This window comes from Hipposideros armiger, unplaced genomic scaffold, assembly GCF_001890085.2.
Source record: "Hipposideros armiger isolate ML-2016 unplaced genomic scaffold, ASM189008v1 scaffold_211, whole genome shotgun sequence".
NCBI lineage: Eukaryota > Metazoa > Chordata > Mammalia > Chiroptera > Hipposideridae > Hipposideros > Hipposideros armiger.
In genome coordinates this window covers 2,382,461-2,402,869 of record NW_017731561.1, presented here as the reverse complement: position 1 = coordinate 2,402,869, position 20,409 = coordinate 2,382,461, and the positions used below count along the sequence as shown (strand labels likewise).

General features: G+C 36.8%; 1 protein-coding gene across 6 annotated transcripts in view; it reads left to right on the top strand.

The window, feature by feature from the left end:
- Positions 1-20,409, top strand: part of RNF145 (ring finger protein 145) — a 70,697-nt gene that overhangs the window by 32,351 nt on the left and 17,937 nt on the right. For all 6 annotated transcript variants that reach the window (XM_019653976.1, XM_019653978.1, XM_019653974.1 and 3 more), the window contains 3 exons: positions 2,585-2,693; positions 12,579-12,670; positions 19,213-19,448. In XM_019653976.1, the coding sequence (XP_019509521.1) occupies positions 2,585-2,693; positions 12,579-12,670; positions 19,213-19,448 (437 nt within the window). The remainder of the gene's footprint in view (positions 1-2,584; positions 2,694-12,578; positions 12,671-19,212; positions 19,449-20,409) is intronic.

Here is a 20,409-nt window from a genome sequence, read left to right as displayed (position 1 = left end):
TTCTCTTTTTCCTAAAACTGTTTCTCCTTTTCCTTAGCCTGGTATAAAGCTCCATTTACCCTTTTGAGTTCCAGATCAAAATCACTTAATTAATAGCCCTTCTAATGTTTGTTTATTACAGCATCAGTATTGTTTCATACTTTCGTCCATGTTTATTTTTCATTAGACTGATTTCTTTATTCTTTGGCTCTTCTATTTGTCTTGTACATATGGATCATACTTTACATGTAATAATGTTGGTTGAAAGATTGGATAATTGAACAAGTGAATGAAATGAATATCTTTAATCTAGAGGATTTGGCAGGTGATTTTATGAGATGTGCAGGAGAAGGGAAAGATTAGAATATCTGAGAAGAAAAATGCTAGTTCATTAAAAGACAGAATTTAAGGATAGGTTTCACGCAATAGACTGATTAGAAAAATCCTTCAGCAACAAACACTAAAAATGCTTGCTCCATATAATAAACATCCTTTTAAACACTTCTAAAGTCCTTTGAGATAGGAATTAACAAAATAAATTGGGGGAATTATTTTAAGAAATGAAAAGCAAATAGAAATACTTATCTCTGACTTGTGCTGGGTTGTTCTTGAAGTTAGGATGCATGAGACATCAGCTGTCTATCTCTTAGGTCCTTAGCACACCTCCCGTTTCCTTAGCTTGAAGCATGATTGAGTCACCACGAGTGGGCGTTAGGTGCTAAGAAGGGATATCTGCTCCCAAATAAAAACTCATTAATAAGTGGCAGATAGCTACAATAGAGCTAACCAGGGCTAGATTTTTCAAGATCTAGAATGTCAGACTGAGAAGTTCAGAACGTTTGAAAGTTTTAGAGCAAGTGAGTTTTCTAGACAAAAGTGGTGGTTTTGGGAAGAATGCCCTCGTAATGAAATTCAGGATGTATGAAGATGAAAAGAGACTGAAAGAAGAATAGCCATTAGTATACTATTATATTACAGAGCGGGTTAGGATGGGGCACAGGGACTGGAAAGGAAGGGTAACATGAGAGACTTACTGAGGAAGACTCAGCAGGACTTAGTAATAAAAGGAAAGATGACTCAGGTTTGAGTCAGAGCGAATGGGATGTAGGGGAGTGAAAGAGGGTGAACAGGCTTGTTGAGGAAGGGGGATGGGAGCTCAGTTTGCGCTGTGGTGTATGAGCACATTTAAGTGCAATATGTCTCAGGCGTGAGCTATGTGAAATGTCTGCTTAGAATAAGAAATGATGAAGTTTTTGCTTTGAGTACCGTATTTGCCGGCGTATAAGACGATTTTTTGGCCCTGAAAAATATGCCTCCAAGTGGGGGGTCGTCTTATACGCCAGGTACACTTCAGATAGACTGCCCATAGTGCTTGCCCCGTGCCATAGTGGCCTCCCGATGCCCGCCCACTTCATTCCACATACCGTTCAGGCATCAGCAGCGCTGCTGGGTGTATGCTCGGCTATTATGCGATTTTGCTGTTATGCGATTTTACCACACTCGCAAAATCGCACACAGCCGACCATATAACAAACTCTGTATTTTGAGTGGAAATGTTAGGGGGTTGTCTTATACGCCGAGTCGTCTTATACGCCAGCAAATACGGTAAGCAATGATTAAGTTCTTTTGCTTATGTTGTAGGTTTCCAGCAACTATTTGTTGATAAATAACATATATCTGGAATGGTATATTTGACGCAACAAAATAGATTCTTTGAGCTAGATACTTTGTAGAGAGAAAAGCAGTTGTTCACAGACTAAATAAATTTTCTATGTTTATTTGAGAGGGTGAAAAAGTGGAGGGGAGAATTAGAGGATTAAAGGAAACTCGTGTCACAGTCAAAGGATAACAATTTTGAGGGTAGTTGCCTTAGATGCTGGGACAGAGATATGCAGGAAGTCTTAGATTTGACAAGAAGGGAATTGTTGACTTTTGAGTCTCTAGAGTGGAATGGGGTTTGTAGATTGTAGAGGGTAACAACTGAATAACACACGGTTAGAAAATAGGGGCATCGGTGGTAGATAGTTTACATATAATGCATCAGTGGAATGAGAAAAATAGGTGATAGAATAAGGAGAAATCAGTGTAAAGAGATTTTCCTTCAAGATTGGGGAAAGACGTCTGCACAGCCGTTGAAAAGAGGCGGGACTGGTGTCAGGCATGATTGAAGGTGTAGAAGATGAAAGTTTTTGGGAGTTGGAAAAATAAGATCTGAAATCGAATAGAAAGGGCAGCCTTAGAGAGGTCCATGAAAACGCCCACTTCTTCCTCTGGGACTAGAGAAGGAGAGAATTAGTGTAGAATAGATAAGTGGATACCAGGAAGGGTAGGTGATGGGAGGAGTCCCATTGTACCTTTATGTGATATATTGGATTATAGAGTAGAAACATCTACAAAAGAAGTGAAAAATACTTCATATCTTTAACAAAAAAATTCATAGTGATTTTACTGTGCTGAACTTGCTCTGGTAGTGAAGTAAAAAAAAAAACCCAAAGTTGTTGAAACCTAGTTGGAAAGCAATTTACTTCAAGCCCTTGTTATTAATGTAATTAATTTGAGACAATTAGAATCGTATTTTATTTACATCTCCTAATTTTTACTACAGGTTATATCTTAAGTGTTGTGCTACTCACCTTGCCCAGGCAGCACCTGGTTCAGCTTTACCTGTACTTTTTGACTGCCCTGCTCCTCTATGCTGGACATCAAATCTCCAGGTAAGAATGTCACCCCATTTGTGAAATGCATGGCTGAATTTAAAGTTTTTCTTTACCAATAAAATACTTTTCATGAACACTATTAAGAATTAAGGTTTTGGTAGGTATTGAAAAGTTATTTTGATACTTGTTTTCTAAATAAATATTATATACAGGATCAATAGCTGGGGTTACGCCTTAAATTTTATTTCTGCTTTTAAAAACGATCTTAATATGAAATGGGCTGTAAGGTTATGTTTATAATGATACCCATATCTTTGAGCTTTTCTGTATTACCAGAGAAAAGAATTTCCAAAGAGAGGCAATAGGAACATTTTAACAATTACAGACTTCATTGCTTTCAGCATTTCAGAGTCAGTTTATGATGCATGGGAATCAAAAAAATGCAACCAGGTATATAGTGGATGACTGATATAAGTTATTTGATGAGGTTAATTGTATAGCTCAGAACTTCCACCTCCTTAAGAATATTGTCTGTTTGCCCAGGTCTGCTAGTCCCGAATTTTAAGACTCTGATATACCCATGAATATGAGCTTCCTACTTTGGAAAAGAATATTAAAAGTGCAGGCGAACCAAAAGCTACACAGTAAATGTAATGGGGTAGACAAATTTGGGGGGTATAATTTCTTTTGTTTTGGTTGAAATATAGAACCATAATAAAATATACTCCCAATTCTAAGAAGAATGACTGTTAAATTTGTATATATAACAAGATATAATTTTATTGAGGCCTGAAATACACATTTTGCTGTAGGCTTGAAATTTAATCTTAGAAATAGCATTTTTATATAACTAGAATTGAATAGTTCACTATTTGTTTTTAAAGATTTTATTGGGGAATTGGGGGAGGGGAACAGCATTGGGGAATCGGGGAAGGGAAACAGACAAGTTGCTGCCCTTTTGTTCTTCAGTCTAGTTGTGAAGGACGTCGCTTCATTGGCCCATGTTGGTATTGTGATCATTGTGCTCTTCCCAGGTGAGGCAGATCGGTCGCCGGCCACGGGATGGCTGCTCACGGTGGCTCTTGGCAGCTCTCACTGGCTGCTGGCTGCTTACGGTAGCTTACGGCAGCCCACTGCAGCAGGGGCTGCAGCCTACGCCATCGCTGTTGACTCACGGCAGCCCAGCTCCAGGTCGAGCTGTTGTTCACCATCTTAGCTGTAGGGGGCAGTGTCACTGGCCATCATGTGGGATCCGAACCGGGGCCCTGCTGCTCAGAGCTGGCGTCCCAAGCCAACTCTTAACCAACGTGCCACTCGGCCGGCCCTGAATAATTGACTTTTTAAAGCTCCTTTTATTTTCCTGATTATAAAATGATACTGTTCATTGTAGACAGTTTTGGGGAAATAACAGAAAATTTAAAGGCAGTAACAAGCACCTGAAATGACACCCCCATAGATAGACCTGTTAAAATTCTGGTATTTCCTTCCAGTTTTTTATTACCCTCCAGTTTTCACCGCTTTAATGGATAATTATTTTTCCTGCTCCTGAAAAATGAAAAGAATGAACAGTCACTGGCTCTTGCCCCTTCCTGTTGAAGTAGGACCTTCACCCTTAATATTTCATCTAGATATTTCTCAAAGGACCCCGAGTTTCCTCACACTCAGCCTTCTCACATTCCTCTCTTCTGTTCCCCTCCGGTTGATTACTTTTGCTCAGAATGGTCCCTGGAGGTGTCTTACTTTCCAGCTTCTGCCCAGGGTATGTTCTTGAACATCGGAGTTGCACTCGGGAGCTGCCAGAGTTGTGGGCATTCCTTTGTGATCCTCACAGCTTTCAAATCAATCCTTGTTTTCCTCCAAAGTGGAGACAATGACTTCCCTAATTTGGTGTCACACAAGGTTGGCCCTGTGTCTTAGACTCCTTGGTGGGAACAACTTCAGCTTTTCCTGTAACATCTTTTCATAGAGTTCAGGCGAGGAATCCAAGGGCCAGTGCTGACACAGATATAATGTCCTTCCTGTTCCACTGCCCTCACCCCCAAGCCCCCAGCACCATCTTGTCTTGTGGCTTTACCCCGACACTTCTGAATCTCAGCTTAAGCTCAAAGTAGAGATCCTCCCTATCTTTTTATTCATTTTTTTTAAGCAAAAATTGTATCTGTGGAGGATAATACAATAGTTAGTGCATGGGCTCCCGAGTCACTGCTTTAGGGTGTAACTGAGTGCCTCGACACATACCGAGTGCCATATCTTTTGGATCAATGGACAGGTCAGATTTCACAGTCCTTACTACTGCTCCATAACCTTAGTGTCACTTACCAGAAAGATACATCTCAGTTTCCCTCACTTGTAAAATGGTGATACTATCTTAGGGCTATTGTAAAGATTTAATAAGATAAAGCTTGTAAAAAGCTCTTAGCACAATTTCTGAGACTTTAGTGCTTACTAGTGCTCAGTGAATTTTAACTAACATTCTTATGTCTTGTTTTTATTACGTAGCAATGTTTTATGAGCATTTTCCTGTGCTGTTAGTCTTTAAAAAATGATTTTATAAATGGCATAGTATTCCATGGTATAGCTATGTAATGATAGCTTTTTAGAGTTAATAGGAAAGAAATTTCAAAGTTGAAGGTAGAGCTATTAAAATTATTGCTTTGCTAGTTATTATAATTCTGGGTGAAAAACAATGAAACTGCCCTTTTTCTCATGGTTTTTCAGTTTCTATGTGGTTTGTGGTGTAGTGATAGCTAAAACCACGTGGCTTTGTTTTTATCTATAGTATTACCATCCAGGCTTTTGTAGAGTAGTCAAAATTCTGTTGTATAAGGATAAAGGGACCCTAAAAGTGTCAGGTAAAGAAAACCCTTTTTCTGACTATCCTTGTGGCAATTTCAACTTTTTAATTTTAATGTATGTGAAATGTTTTTTTCTAATGTTTAACATTTGTTTTTGTAAGGAAAAATCCAAACTTATTTTAAACAATAAAAAGATTGCAATAAAATTTTACAGAGTGCAAAGTCATCTTGATCCGTATTATAATCCTTTGAAGTTTACAGATGAAAAAAACTGAAGTGGGCCAACAGCTAGGAAGGGACGATCCCGGACTTGACCTTAAATCCAGGTTTTCTGATTTTTAGTTCAGTTCTCTTAGGCAGGTTCCCAGGATGCTTAATAGAAAGAAAATTAGTTTTAGAACCATACTGGGTATGAAATCGCTTCCCTACTTAGTAAATACTATATTACCTTGGCAGGTTGCCTCTTTGAAACTGTAAAGTAAGACTGCCCATCTTCTGGAGCTAGTTTTGATATTAAACTAACAAATTCCAAGATATGGCATATTTTAGTATAATTTACACTACATGGTGCTCTCACAAAAGGCTAGCAAAGGTGTGTGATCCTTGAATTATTTATAACATGTCACATTAAATAAATATTGAATCTCGAACATATCACATTTATAAAACATTAAGTCTGAAGTTTTTAGTTTAAAAAAAATAATTCAGATTTCATGTGGCAGTTTTATAACCAAGTATCCTTTTTTTAAAATAACAGCTTTATTGAGATATAATTCACATACCTATTTAAAGTATACACTTCAGTGGGTTTTAGTATACTTCACAGAATTGTGCAATCCGTCATCACAATCGATTATAGAACATTTTCTTCACTCTAAGAAGAAACTCCCTACCCAGCAGTCACTCCCCATTTCCCACCAATATTCCCCCCACCCACCCCAGGCAATTGTGAGTCTGTTTTCTCTCTCTGGATTGGTCTATTCTGGACATTTCATATACATTGAATTGTATAGTATGTGGTCCTTTGTGCCTGGCCTTTTTCACTTAGCATGTTTTCAAGGTTCATCATGTTGTAGCATGTATCAGTACTTTATTTTTCTGTCCAAATTATATTCTGTTGTATGAATATACCACACTTTGTATATCCATTGATGGACATTTGGGTTGTTTGCACTTTCTGGCTATTATGAATAATGCTGTGAGCATTCATGGTTCTTGTGTGGACATACATTTTTTTCTTGGGCATGTACTTTGGAGTGGAATTTCTGGATTGTATGGTATTTATGTTTGACCTTTTGAGGAACTGCCAGACTACTTTGTAATGTAGCTGCACTATTGTATGTTTCTACCAGCAGTGTATGAGGGTTCCAATTTCTCCACATCTTTGCTAACACTTGTTGGTACCTGTCTTTTTTAGTGTAGCCATCATAGTGAGTATGAAGTGATATTTCATTGTGGTTGTGATTTGCAGTATCTTGATGGCTAATGAGGTTGAACATCTTTTCATGTAAATCTTCTTTGGAGAAATGTTTATTCAGAACCATTGGCCATTATTTAATTGGGTTGTCTTTTTTTAGTTGAGTTGTAGGAATTCTTTACATATTCTTGCTAGATGCAAGTACCTTATCATTTATATGATTTAAAATTTTTTTCACTATTCCAGTTTAGTTATAGCAAGGCAGAGCATAGTATGCTCCTAAGAAGAATAATCAGTACTTGGGTAATTTAAATAATCAATTTGGTACTTTAAAGCTGGCTTTAAACAAAAGACATTTGCAGATATTAATTTTTTAAATTTAAAATTTCATGAACTCCTAAAAAACTGGATCTGTTTTCCCTAAATACATGTACTCACATAATGAGGCTGATTACCCTTAAGTGAATAGCTTTATTTAAAAGTTAATCTCCCCAAATAGTTAAAATACTGCTAAAAAAGCACAAGCTATATATGATTATAAACATGCAAAATAAAAAACACCTATGCCTGGGGAAAAAAAAGACTTAAGAAAACATAATGAGGCTGATTACCCTTAATAGAATGTGTCTATAGAATGGGTATAGCTTGCAGTTCAGAAGAATTAAACTTGAGAAAACTAATGGGCTTAGGTGGTGTAGTATGAACATTTAATATTAATATTCTAATTGAACTCATTAGAATTTGGTGTCAGGTTTTTAATTCTTAAAATTACTAAATTATGCTTTTCATTTTGAGTGATGTAAGAAATGTATTTTCCACTGCCAATCCTACTTTAAAATTGAGACTGTCTAGCGTTAAGAGGGGAAAAAAGAAAACTACAACTGACATGACCATTCCTATGGGGGTGTGGTCAGGGTTCAGATAGCCACAGTTGGATGTTTTCCTTGAAAATTTTAAACTTCAGTATTCTTAAGCTCCTTGTTTTATTGTTAGATTTTTGAACCAGCATATCAATTTTGTATGTGTATGACTTGAATTAAGAGCCTATGGGTTTCAAAAGATGAAAGTATATTATTTTTCATCTGGATCTTGGATGTGTTAGTATGGTTTCAAATGTAAAACTTTCCTAGGAGTCACTTATGTGTAAAATACAGGTGATTAGCTCTCCATTTCATGAAAGCTTGTGTAATTCTAAGCTGTAAGTGAGGGTTTTTTTTTCTATGTGGGGACTACTAGCATTTGGGGCCGGGTCATTCTTTGCTGTGGAGGCAGTCTTGTGCATTATGGGATGTTAGCATCCTGCCTCCATGCACTGGTTTGCAGAGCCCCCTTCCAACAGTTGTGAAACCAAAAATTATCTTTGATTGCCAAATATTGTCTCCTGAGGAACAAAATTTTCCTAAGTTGAGAACCATTGTTATTAGATAAAAGGATTGTTAAAATGAATTTTGTCAACTTTTAATTTTGACAGGAATAAAATTGACCCATTTCAGTATTTGATATATATATATTTTTTAATATTATTAGATCCTAAAATTATTAGGCACTAAATATTTAGTAGGGGCTCCGAAAGAAGCTGAAGAAAGAAGCAGGGTGGCAGAGATGATTTAAATAATTAAACCCTGGGTAAATGAACTATTCAGTTGCTAGCACAATGCTTGGGGTGTATGCCTCAAATCCAGGAGACTGAGCATCTCAGGGTCTGGGGTCTCTTAAATTGAGCCTTGCCTTTTGTTTGCACACATTGCAAAAGATAACTTAGAGGGCTCACCACTTTATTCTGTGTAAGAGTAGATTAGGTATCTTTGGAAGTAACATTGTATGAAAGCTCTTAAGTAGCCAGAATGTACAGATTGTTCCCAGGTTGTTCAGTAACTCAGGTTGCTTAAGAGACTGTTACTAAGTAAAGGTTTTTAATCAGTTGCTGAATTGGTGAGCTCTTAGATTTTGTTGTTATTTTTTTCTAATAACTTTTAGGCTTCTTTTTATAGCAAGAATTTTTCCAGTTGCAAGCTAGCCTTGAGTCCCTTTTCATACATCTTACACATTCCTTATGCCCCCAAACAGTTTAAGTCAAAGGATGAATAGGCTACCATAGGGACTGGGGAAGTAGATTTTGAAAGTGTTTAGTTTGGTAGTGCTCAGGATTGACTGTCAGTATTGCACAAATTTCTGACAAAGTGAAAAAAAGAGACTTAATAAGGGAAAGATTTGATTCAGTTACAAATAGAAGGCAGGAATTCTTGCTTCTGACCAACTTAATACATTTTACCATTTAAAATATTGTAAATTGAAAAATTGTAATACTTTTTAATATATCATCTGATTGAGTCTTTAAATAGTTATAAAATTCTGTTAAAAATTAGAGTTTCATGGCTCTTACCTCAGACTAATTTTTGGTCTAAAATGACTCCTGAAATTTTGGATCATTCCATCTCTGGATCCTCCTTTTTTAGGCTTGTCATGATTTTTAATGTTGTGAATGACGTACTCTGTTGAGACTGAGTATCCAAGAGTTTTCATTGCCAGCATACGATGCCGTGAAGTTAAAATTTAGATATAGAGACGTTCGTTAACGTTGATCCTGTTTCAGTTCTGTATAGTTGGGATGCAGCGCCCAAATTCTTCTTTCAGGAGGGACAGCGAGGGGAGTCGAGCCAAGGGACACGGTCTAAGGTGCCCAGGGAAGATGCTAGTTAATCTCTGAGGTGGGACGATTGACCCAAAAACTCCGGGTTTTTTGGACAGGTTTAATGGACACTATCAAGTGATGTTACAGCATTGAGGGAGAGCTATTCCTAGGGTCCTAGAGGGGGGCATAATGAGAGAGCTAGTGGGGAGAAACTGCTTAACATCAGGGTGTTATCTTTTTGGCCTAAAGGCTGATTATTTTAGAATGCAGACCTCCCTTAGTGTCCTATAATCACAGCAAATCACAAAGTATGAATATATGAAGACTGAAAAAGAGCTAGAAAGAAAATTATAAAAAGAATAAGAAAGTTAAGAACAGGCTTTTTAAAAAAAACCCCAAAGGATTACAGCGTAGGATAAAAGAAAAGGAAATAGTTACATTAAAATCCTTTATAATAGTCCTGTAATGAGAGGTGAGGTAAGAAAAGTGAGTGATATTTAAAATAAAAGACAAAAGGCAGAACTAGCTAAATGAAAAAGAATCTAGAAGTAATGATAAAAGATAAAATTTTTAAATAGAGTAAACTTTAAAAACTTTAAAACATTTCACAACATGCTATATATTTTTTTTATCACAGTTGCAATTAAATAATTGTTAGGATAAGTATTTAATGTACGTTTTCCCTCTTGGTTTGTAAGCTTCATGCTAACAGGGATTGCAGTATTCCCAGAGCCTACTGCTGTGCTAGCAATGTATTATGCATATAGCACATTCTTTCTGAGTTAAAAAGAAAAAGCATAGAGGATATTAATTTTCCTTAGAAGTTTTGTTTTGTGAAATTAGAATATAAGGTAAGAGACTAAAGATGAAAGGCGAAGAAACTTTTTAAAAGAGGGTAAAACAAATTAGGCTAGGAAATAATGCAAAACAATTAACAAATGACTCAGCAATAAGAAATTCTGGAACAACGTTGAGTTTGCTGAGTTAATATTTTATAACATCAACAATATGATGACAGAAGCAAACAAGGGAAAGAAACCATGACAGGGAACCCAGCCTTTTCCCCTCAGCCCTCATTATGAGAGTGCTCCTGGGGACTGACATCCTTTTGGGGCCTTTTGGCATTTCCCTTTGGGGATAGTGCTCTTGTAGGACCTCCTTTTAAGGTGAAATTCGTATAACATAAAATTAACCTTTTAAAGTGAACAATTCAGTGGCATACATTATATTCATAATGTTGTTGTGCAACCATCACCATTATCTAATTCCAAAACATTTCTGTCACCCCAAAATAAAACCTGGTACCTTTAGGTGGTCATTTCCATTTGTCCTCTCCCCCGCCCCTGGCATCCCTGGCTTCTTTAAACTGAATCTATTGGAAAGGGATGTGGTATGCCCCAAAAGAAATTATTTGGCTTTAGAGGCCTGTGTATAATAGTACTGGGACTCAGAGTTAGATTTCTTTTAAATATAAATTTATTTCTTTAATAGCGTCTTCAAAGACTTCATAAATCTAGATGGTATTCATACATTATATTTAAAATTTCATAATTCTCTTAATTCTTTAGCTTTCTATCCTAAAGCTATGTAAAATATGATTACATTGATGGTTACCTATGGTAATCTCGTAATCAGATATTTATATGTAATTTACACATGTAGCATTTTGTGCCTCTCTACATTAAAACAGGGTTTCAACCACTGAATTCCTGAACTGGATAATTCTTTGTTGTGGGTGCTGTCCAGTGCAGTGTAGAATGTTTTGGCAGTGTCTTGGCATAGGTGCCTTCCAAGCTGTGACGAGTAAAAATGTCTCCAGACATTGCAAAATGTCCCTTCAGGGACAAAATCACCCTTGGTTGACAACCACTGCATTAAAATTATTCCTCTTGAGAATTTGACTTTCTCTCAATAGAAAGTGACTGTTAATTAATATATTATTAGTTACAAGTAGTCACCATAGAGTGATAGAGGAGAATTGCTAAATCACCCATAAAGTTTAATCATTGATTTTTATAATTGTTCCCCAAACTGTTCCCATTCTTAAAAAAATTTTATTTGAGTTTTTCATTTTGGTATTAGGCAGTACTCTCCTTGCTGATTATGTAAGGGTCATTTCTTGTTTGGCTGTGCTGTGCCAAAGGAATTCAACTTGATTGCCTAATAGGAAGTAATTTCATGGAAAAAGTAAATACAGCCATATGAGTTTGTTCAGAAATTCTTGAAACATTCAGACTATTTTGAAGTACAATGAATAAAGCATTCAATAATTGAAGAAAAAAGGAGAATTTTTTGACACAAATTTCCTCACTTTGATGTCATACAAATTTTAAACAACCATCTCCTAGTGTTACTACTTGACTTACTGATAATAAATTAAATTCTCCCTTTCTGTGCTTCCTGCCTATGCCCTAAAAGTTGTTTTTTCAGAGTGTAAAAGCTCTTTGGCTACTACTTAAATCTTATTTCTGGGTAAGCACATGTTAAATGAAGTAAATTTAAAAAGGAATATTTGATTTAAGATTTGTTTCAAAATAAATTTGTAGCCTACTCAAATATTATAATTTTAATTGTAGATTCCCTGTAGAGTTGAAAGTGACAGTTTTTAAGGATTGTCCTCCCATGAGCCAGTTTTCTAACTAGTTTGAGATTTTACCTGTAATTAAGTATAGCTGGGGACAAAACTTTGGGGAAAATATGACAGGGGAATGGTGGAAGAGAGCCAAAAAAGGAAATATTTAATATTACTAGATATTATTAAGTAGTAGAGAGAGAGAGATCGCGCCTCAACTGGCTTTGTACTGGGCATAAAGTATTTAATAAGGTCATGGGAAGAAAGAATATCCCACAGTGAGCTTTGGCTGTCTGCTCTGCATAGTAAAATCCAGTTTCTGTAAATTCTGTTCCCAGTGCATGCAAGAAGGAGCTGAAGGCCATCCCTATGTAATTCTTTATACCTAAATGTTTCCTTAGTATAGATGTGGAGAGAGGTGTTATTAACAGAATATATGTTTTTACTGGAATTCTGTGCTTTGGTTGCTTCTCTCTGTCTGTACTTGGAATGTATCTAATATGCTCTTGTCATTTTACTTATCTAGAGACTACGTTAGGAGTGAACTGGAGTTTGCCTATGAAGGACCAATGTATTTAGAACCCCTCTCCATGAATCGGTTTACCACAGCCTTAATAGGTAAGTATTATAAAATAATTAAAGTGTAGGCAGGAACCAACCAGTTTTACTATCTTATAAAATTGGTGCATAGATACTACAAAAAACAATAGAAAAAGTTACTCATGGTGACTCTTTCAAAATACAGCCATTGTTAAATGTTATGTTTTCTTAGTTTTTTTTCCCCCCCATGCATAGATGTTTTTTGTTTGCATGTTTATAATCATATATTGGTTGTGCTTTTTTAGCAGTATTTTAACTATTTGGGGAGATTAACTTTTTTTTTTTTTAAGATTTTTATTGGGGAATTGGGGGAAGGGGGACAGGCAAGTTGCTGTTTTTTTGTTCTTCAGTCTAGTTGTGGAGGACGTTGCTTCACTGGCCCAAGTTGGCACCATCATTACGCTCTTCCCGGGTGAGGCAGATCAGTCGCTGGCTTCTGGACGGCCGCTCACTGTGGCTGCTGGTTGCTCACGCTGGCTGCTGGCTACACACGGTTAGCTTATGGCAGCCCACTGCAGCAGGGGCCTGCAGCCCACGCCGTCGCTGGCGACTCACGGCAGCCCAGCTCCAGGTTGAGCTGTTGTTCAGCATCTTAGCTGTGGAGGGCAGTGTCACTGGCCCACATACGTGGGATCCGAACCAGAGCCCTCTGGGGTCCCAAGCCAGCCCTTAACCAACACGCCACTCGTCCGGCCCGAGGTTAACTTTTAAATAAAGCTAATTATTGCCTTGTTAGATTAAAATGAAATATGTGATATCTTAAAGTTTACTATCAATATTATTGAAAGCCATCACCTTATAGTCAAAAATAAATTGCCATAAACATGAAGAACTTGAGACATGATTCAAATAGGTAGCAGAATGTTAAAACTAGAAAGTGTTGGCTAAGACCCCAAAGCAATAGAGATATAGTGTAAAGTGAGGTAGTAGACCTTCCCTTGCCAGAGTTACAAAAAAGAAAGTGAGAGAAAATCTATATTGTGGCTCTTAACCTCACCCATGCAGAAGGAGTTAAAAGGTCCAATGTTGAAGATAAAGGAGGATTCTTTAGAGAGAACCGTTTTCTCCGAAATACCTCCCCAGCCCTTAAACTCAAGAATTCGGCGGTGGAGCATTTGAAGAGTCACATGTCTTATGTGGCTAGGGGGTTTTACCATGGACTGGTGAACACAAAATCTAAAGCTGCACACCCCAAACTAGCCACATGTGGCTACTGAACACTTGCAATGTGGTTAGTCCACATAAGATATACTAGAAGTGTAAAACACACATCCAGTTTTTGTAATACTTAGTACAAAAAGGATGCAAAATGTCTTGTTAGTTTCTTTATATAGATTGAATGTCTATATTATAATACCTGGGATATATTAGGTTAAATAAAATATATTGTTAATTAATTTCACCTTTTTTTTTTTTTTAAATGAGGGTACCAGAAAATTAAAAATGTCATGTGTGCCTCGTATTATAACTGTAATCTGATATAAAGACCAACAGTGGACTGGCTGGCTGGCTGCTGAGTTTTCTGACTGTGTAGTGAAAATGCCTTGTGGGGTTCTCTGTATCTCCTAATCTGTGTAGGCAAAGGATGTTAGTTCCTGTGGACTAGTTGAAGGCTCCAAGATGTCTGGAGTTTTCTTAGGTCCTTCCAAAAGGGCCCTTTAGAAGGATGACAAGACCCCAACCGGGATTGAACTTCCAGATTCCCAGGAGTTGAGGAAAGAACCAAAAACAGCCAGAAAAGGGTACATAAGAAGCACCAGAGGTACTGCAGTGAGATCCACAGTGATGGGAACAGTCTCAGAACAACCCATTAAATTGCCCAGGAGAAAGATCAGTTTAAATTACCGCGACTCCAGGGAGTACCAATACCATATCCTTGTAATACTCTCGAGTAAGAATGTCCTACTTCCCTCCCCTCCTTCCCTACCTGCTTCAATCCTGGGTCAGCCAGGAAGAGAGGAAGATGGTGCCGGCAAAGAAAGAGGGAGAATCCTGCTCTACCTGCTCCACCCGCTCTCGCACTGCAGCTTTTCTGCCCATGGTCCCATAGGAGGCCTGAGCTAGATTCAGGGAAAAGCCTCAACTTGAAATCAGTTTCAAAGTTTTGGTTATTAGATTGAGACAGTGTAACCTAAGCTAGATTATTAGAAAAGTTATGGGATTTAACCTCAGGGGTAGAAGAACACTCATTTTCACAGAGTGGGTTTTAAAAGACAGGAGACAAAAAGAACTATACCCTATGAATTGGTGTATTCAATAATAGTAACATTCAAGTATGAAAATATTTGCTAGGTTAGAAAGCTTGTAAAGTTTTTTCTTTTGTTCTGTGATAGATGCAGTTTAGTATAAATCTGAAACATTTCCTTAAATTGTTCCTCTTAGTGGATATGATGATCTGTTTACTCAACTGAGATTCAGTTAATTAAAAATAAAATAAAAGCAGTAAACTATTAAGTGGCATGTTTTCTCCTGATTTTAAAGTAACTCTCTACTCCTTTCCTTCCATTCCACTAATGAACTTTTAAGGAAAAACTAAGTAATTTGAATATGCCATCACTTCTTAGCATTGCAGCTTTCTTAGAGATATTTCTAATAGTGGAATTCTGGAATCGAAAGAGTACCCTGAGATTTTGAATTTTTCAGAATTACCACTTGGCACAGGCACATCGCAATAAACAACTTCCTGTCCTTTCAGAGCTACAGGAGAGACTTCCGCTAACAGTGTGACTCCTTCCTTCTTTCTCCTGAATCAGAGGAGTCGTCTGCTCTTACAGAGAATCGTAGCACATGAGTCATAGTCTTCTGTGAAAGAAGATAAATGAAGCCTGTAACCCCAAAGCTGAGTGAGCACTGACTGTGTTGGCATAGGCTTATGGGAATGCTCAGAGCTTAGAGGAACTTTCCATCATGCTAACAAGGAAATTTCAATGTCATAGCTGTGAGCACAATGAAAGTAAGATATGCCAGAAAGAAAAGTCCTAGTCATTCTTAGTATTAAACCATTTCCTTAGAAGTCAAGAAATAACTGCAGTTTTATCATGAAAATCGGCTCTCCTGCATCACTCCTCTCCACCCTCAGGTGTTAATCCTCAGAAACCTCTACTTTCTACTCCTGATTATTTCTTCCCTGATGTTTGCTCATTTGTTCCTTTCTGGAAATCCTGTTAATTGGATAAGGTTTCTCCTACACTGAGCACCTCACTTTCTTACTGGTATACTTTCTTTTTCTTTCTTTCTCTCCTTTTCCCCCTCTTTTTGTTTTACTTTCTGAAATTTCCCAACTTTATCTTCCAACACTTTTATTGTATTTTCTTGTTTTTACATAGTTTTAATATCCAGGAGCTTGTTTTTATTCGATACTTTTTACTCTGACAGTCTGTTTTATTTCTTAGATACATTATTTATCTCTTTGACTCTTTCTTTGGTTCCTTGCATTCTCTCCATCTCCTCTGAGACCCTTTTTCTGTTTGCTTTGGTCTTTGCCTTTAATGGGACAGCAGTGCTTCTCAAGTCCGCATTAGAATCACCTGGTTAGTTTAAATAAAGAATTATGCACACTGGTGCCTAGGCCCCATCTGAGTCTGAGTTTTACTTAAATATCTGGGAATCCTGGACTGATCATTTGTATTCAGGTGAGTTATTGTTGATAGGAATCTCTTTAGGGCTTACTGATGAGCTGTTTCAGAGTTGATATTCAAGTGCAACTGGCTGTTTTTTGGGGGACTCTGAAGTGTGTTTGCAGCTCTTTTCACTTGGACTTGGTCAGCTTCCCCAAAGAGGACTCTTATGTCCGCTATAGGAGAAGCCTGTGTCCTAGAACTGGGTTGCAACAGACATGGAAGCAGCGTTTGGAGATCTAGAGAGATCTCATCTTTTGGGTGCATACTTTTATTTTAACCTCCTCTTTTCACCTGAGCACCTCACCTGCCTGGACTGTGTATGGTGTCCGGGAGCCAGTTTCAGCTTCTCCAGAAAGCACACTTCTGTCTTCCTCCCAGCGTGGGGGAAACAGTAGTGCGTGGCCTGGCTAAAACCAGTTAGTTGCCTGATACCTCTTATTTTTTTCTCCTATAACGTTGACCTATCTCTCTTGGTTGGCCTCTCCTTGTTTGTTTGTTTGTTAGTTTTTTTTTTAATGGATTTTCCTCCTTTTTATGCCTCTATGAATGTTTTTCACATTATTTGAATATTAGCTATATTAGTTCTTTAAAGGCTAAAATTAATACTTTGTGGGAGAATACCACATGTGTTATATAATATAGTAGATTGTTAATAAATGTTATGTAAAAATGGTTGCTGTTTTTATATTCTTCTAACAATAATATGGATAGAACGTAAACAAAAGTCCCAAAGTACTGTTTTGCTTTTCATTGGCAAGGAAGAAGAGACCTTGACTAAATTATTCTTTTCTTTGGGGAGGGAGTTAGATCTAGGACTTTTAGATATCTTTTTTTTTTCCAAATTTATTTTTCAATTATAGTTGACATACAATGTTTTATTAGTTCCAGGTGTACAACACAGTGATCAGATATTTATATACTTTATGAAGTGGTCTCCCCAGTAAGCCTAGTACCTATCTGACACCATACTGATTCTTAAATTAATCTGGAAGGGAACATGTTCACAAATTTCCAAGCTAATCTGAAAGGAACAATGAGAGGAATAAGAGGAGACTTGTCCAGTCAGTGAAATGGAACAGTGAGGTACTGTCATCTGAGTAGATCATTGAAAAAACAATAGTAAGTTCTGACACAGACACAAATACACAAAAGGTTTTGAAGTATACCAAAGTGGCATTTCAAATTAATGAGAAAACAACTGGATGATTCTAGCAGCTAGTTTTGAGACAACTGACTAAGCATCTGGGAAAACAAACTTAGATCTTTACTTTTTGTCTTATTGTAAAATTTCAAATATGTTAATTTTTAAAGATTACTAAAAGAAAATATAGGTGATTACTTGTATACTTGTATAATCTTGAGTAAGAGGAGCCATGTAATTAACCATGGCACCAAAGGCAGAAACCATTAAGGAAAAGATTGATAGGTTTGACTGTTTACAATAAAAACTTCTATACTAATAAGAGCAAAAAGCTACGAAAATATTCAGATGACACATTGGGAACATACAGTTACTTGGCAAAGGAGATTAATAACTTGATCAAACAATAGAAGGCTACATATCCTAGTGGAAGATTGGGCAAAGAATATGAATAAGTATCTCACCAAATACTAGCAAAATCTTTAATATGCTTATTGATAATGTCAGTGCTACTGGTGATCAACATAATACAAATTAAAAGAAACTTAGAAAATATTCCTTGTCGTCCTCTTCCTTAAACTGTTTTCGTTGTTGGCAAGTCAGTGGGAAAATGGGCACCCTGATTGGTTTCTGTAGGGCGGTCTGCCAGGAATTGTCAAAAGCCTTATACAGTGTTTCTTCTGACTCAGTAATACCACTTACAGGAATTGAGTCTTAAGAAAATCAGGTATGTGCTCCAAGTAGTTTATACTAGGAAGTTATACATGTACAAGCTTATTCATAATGAAGCTTTTTATGATTATGAAACACTTGAAAACAGCCAAATGCTAATATTATATCATGTATACATTTCAGTATAACATCCCATACAATTAAAATAACCATTTTTTATATATATATATATATATATATATATATATATATATATATATATATATTAGTGTGGAGAGATTTGTGCGTAATATGTATTAAATGAAAAAAGCTGATTATAAAATGGTATGTAAATCTCATATAAAGTATTTGTGTGTATTCATGTACATAGAATACACCTGAAAAGGTAACAAGTAATATGAATAGCTGAAGAGCTAAGTTGTATTGAGTACTTACTGGGTTTCAAATACAATGCTAAGGCTTTACATGCAGTTCTTCATTTAGTGGACCCAAGATATTAGCAGTGCTACCTTTGGGCCGTAGGATTGTAAGAGATTGAGGTTGTTTTCCTTTTTACTTCTCTTTATTTTCTATAATGATCACGCATAACCTTCTGTGAGATTTTGTTGCTTAAATTTTTCAGTTTTAACTTTAATTACTGAGACATTTGGGAAGGCTTGCACAGGCCTGTAAAAACAAAGATCAAAAACCTCAGAATAAATCTTGTCGGAGAATGATCTTGGACAAGTAACTGTGTCTGTTGAGTTTTATGCTTTTACCTGTAGACCAGAAGAGTTAAATATTAAGCACCTTTGTCAAAGGAGTTATATGTACAACAGTAGTACCTGAATTATAATATCGAATTAGACATTTTTAAAAACTTCCTGCCATTATACATGCCACCTGGAATGTAATGAAGACCGGTGGATGTTTGTGCTGCTCTTTTCAAGTCAATCCTAAGGAATTGCTGCTGCTCAAAATTCATAGAATATGTTGATATGTACTTATGGTCAGATGAAGTTCAAATTTGATCTGAGATCTTAATTAGCCTTCTTCAAAAGTCATGTCATCCTTATCAACAGTGATTTTTGTTTTTATTTTTTGGATACCAAATCTCAAAGTTAAATGCATTCTCCTTCTCATTCTAGGTCAGTTGGTGGTGTGTACTTTATGCTCCTGTGTCATGAAAACGAAGCAGATTTGGCTCTTTTCAGCTCACATGCTTCCTCTGCTAGCCCGACTCTGCCTTGTTCCTCTGGAGACAATTGTTATCATCAACAAATTTGCCATGATTTTTACTGGATTGGAAGTTCTCTATTTTCTTGGGTCTAATCTTTTAGTACCTTATAATCTTGCTAAGTCTGCATACAGAGAATTGGTTCAGGTAAGCCTGACATCCACACACAGGTAGATAAAATTCTTCATAAATATTAAGTATATTAAAGATTTAGTTCTCTTTTATTTCACGGTTCTGGTCATGGTAACATCTTATTTGACGGATTCAAAGTAGCAACTATTTGCAACCCAGGTAGGAGCATCTGAGATTCTTCATTAGGAAGTTCTGTTGAGAGGCAGTAAGGGAAGTGGTTTTTCTGGAAGTAGACAGTCTGGGTTTGTACTCTGGTGCCGTTTACTAGCTGTAACCTGGGCATAGTCACTGAAGTTTGCTTACCTGCATAATGGAGCTAATAATAACAGTTGTACTTAACTCATAGGGAGATTGAAATGAGTTCAGTGCCAGGCAAACCATGTTCAGTATATGTTAACATTCTAACGAAGACAAATATAACACAGAGTTAAATACCTACAGGTTAAATCTGGTTTTTTCCCCCCGACTATTATCCTACTGTGACTGCAGTTTTTCCCCCTGTGTTTGCCTAATTAAACTGAGAAGTTAAATAGGTCTGGTCGATAATATGATGGATTTCGTTTAGATATAGTACTTGAACTGATTTTACCAGTTTAACATGCTTCCTTCTACTTTTTTCAGACTTTGCTCTAAAACAAATTATTCCCGGACACAAATAATACATATTCAGGAGATAAATATTTCTATTTGATTTAATTGATAAGTTGCAGTATAGTATATAAAATAAAGCCTAAAACTGACATTGGTATGAGAAGAGTGTTAAAATGGGCATTCCCTTCTACCTCTTGACTGGGTGTACATGACCTTAAGGTACAGGAAGCCCTCAGATTGACCAAACTGATACGACTAAGTGAAGCAGGGTTTGTTGTTGTTGTGGCCCCAGGGGCAGATTTCCCAGAAAATTTTTCCTAAGCTCTTGGCCTTAGCCTAATTCTACCTTCTTTCTTCAACTTACACAACGTTTGGGCAGTTCCTA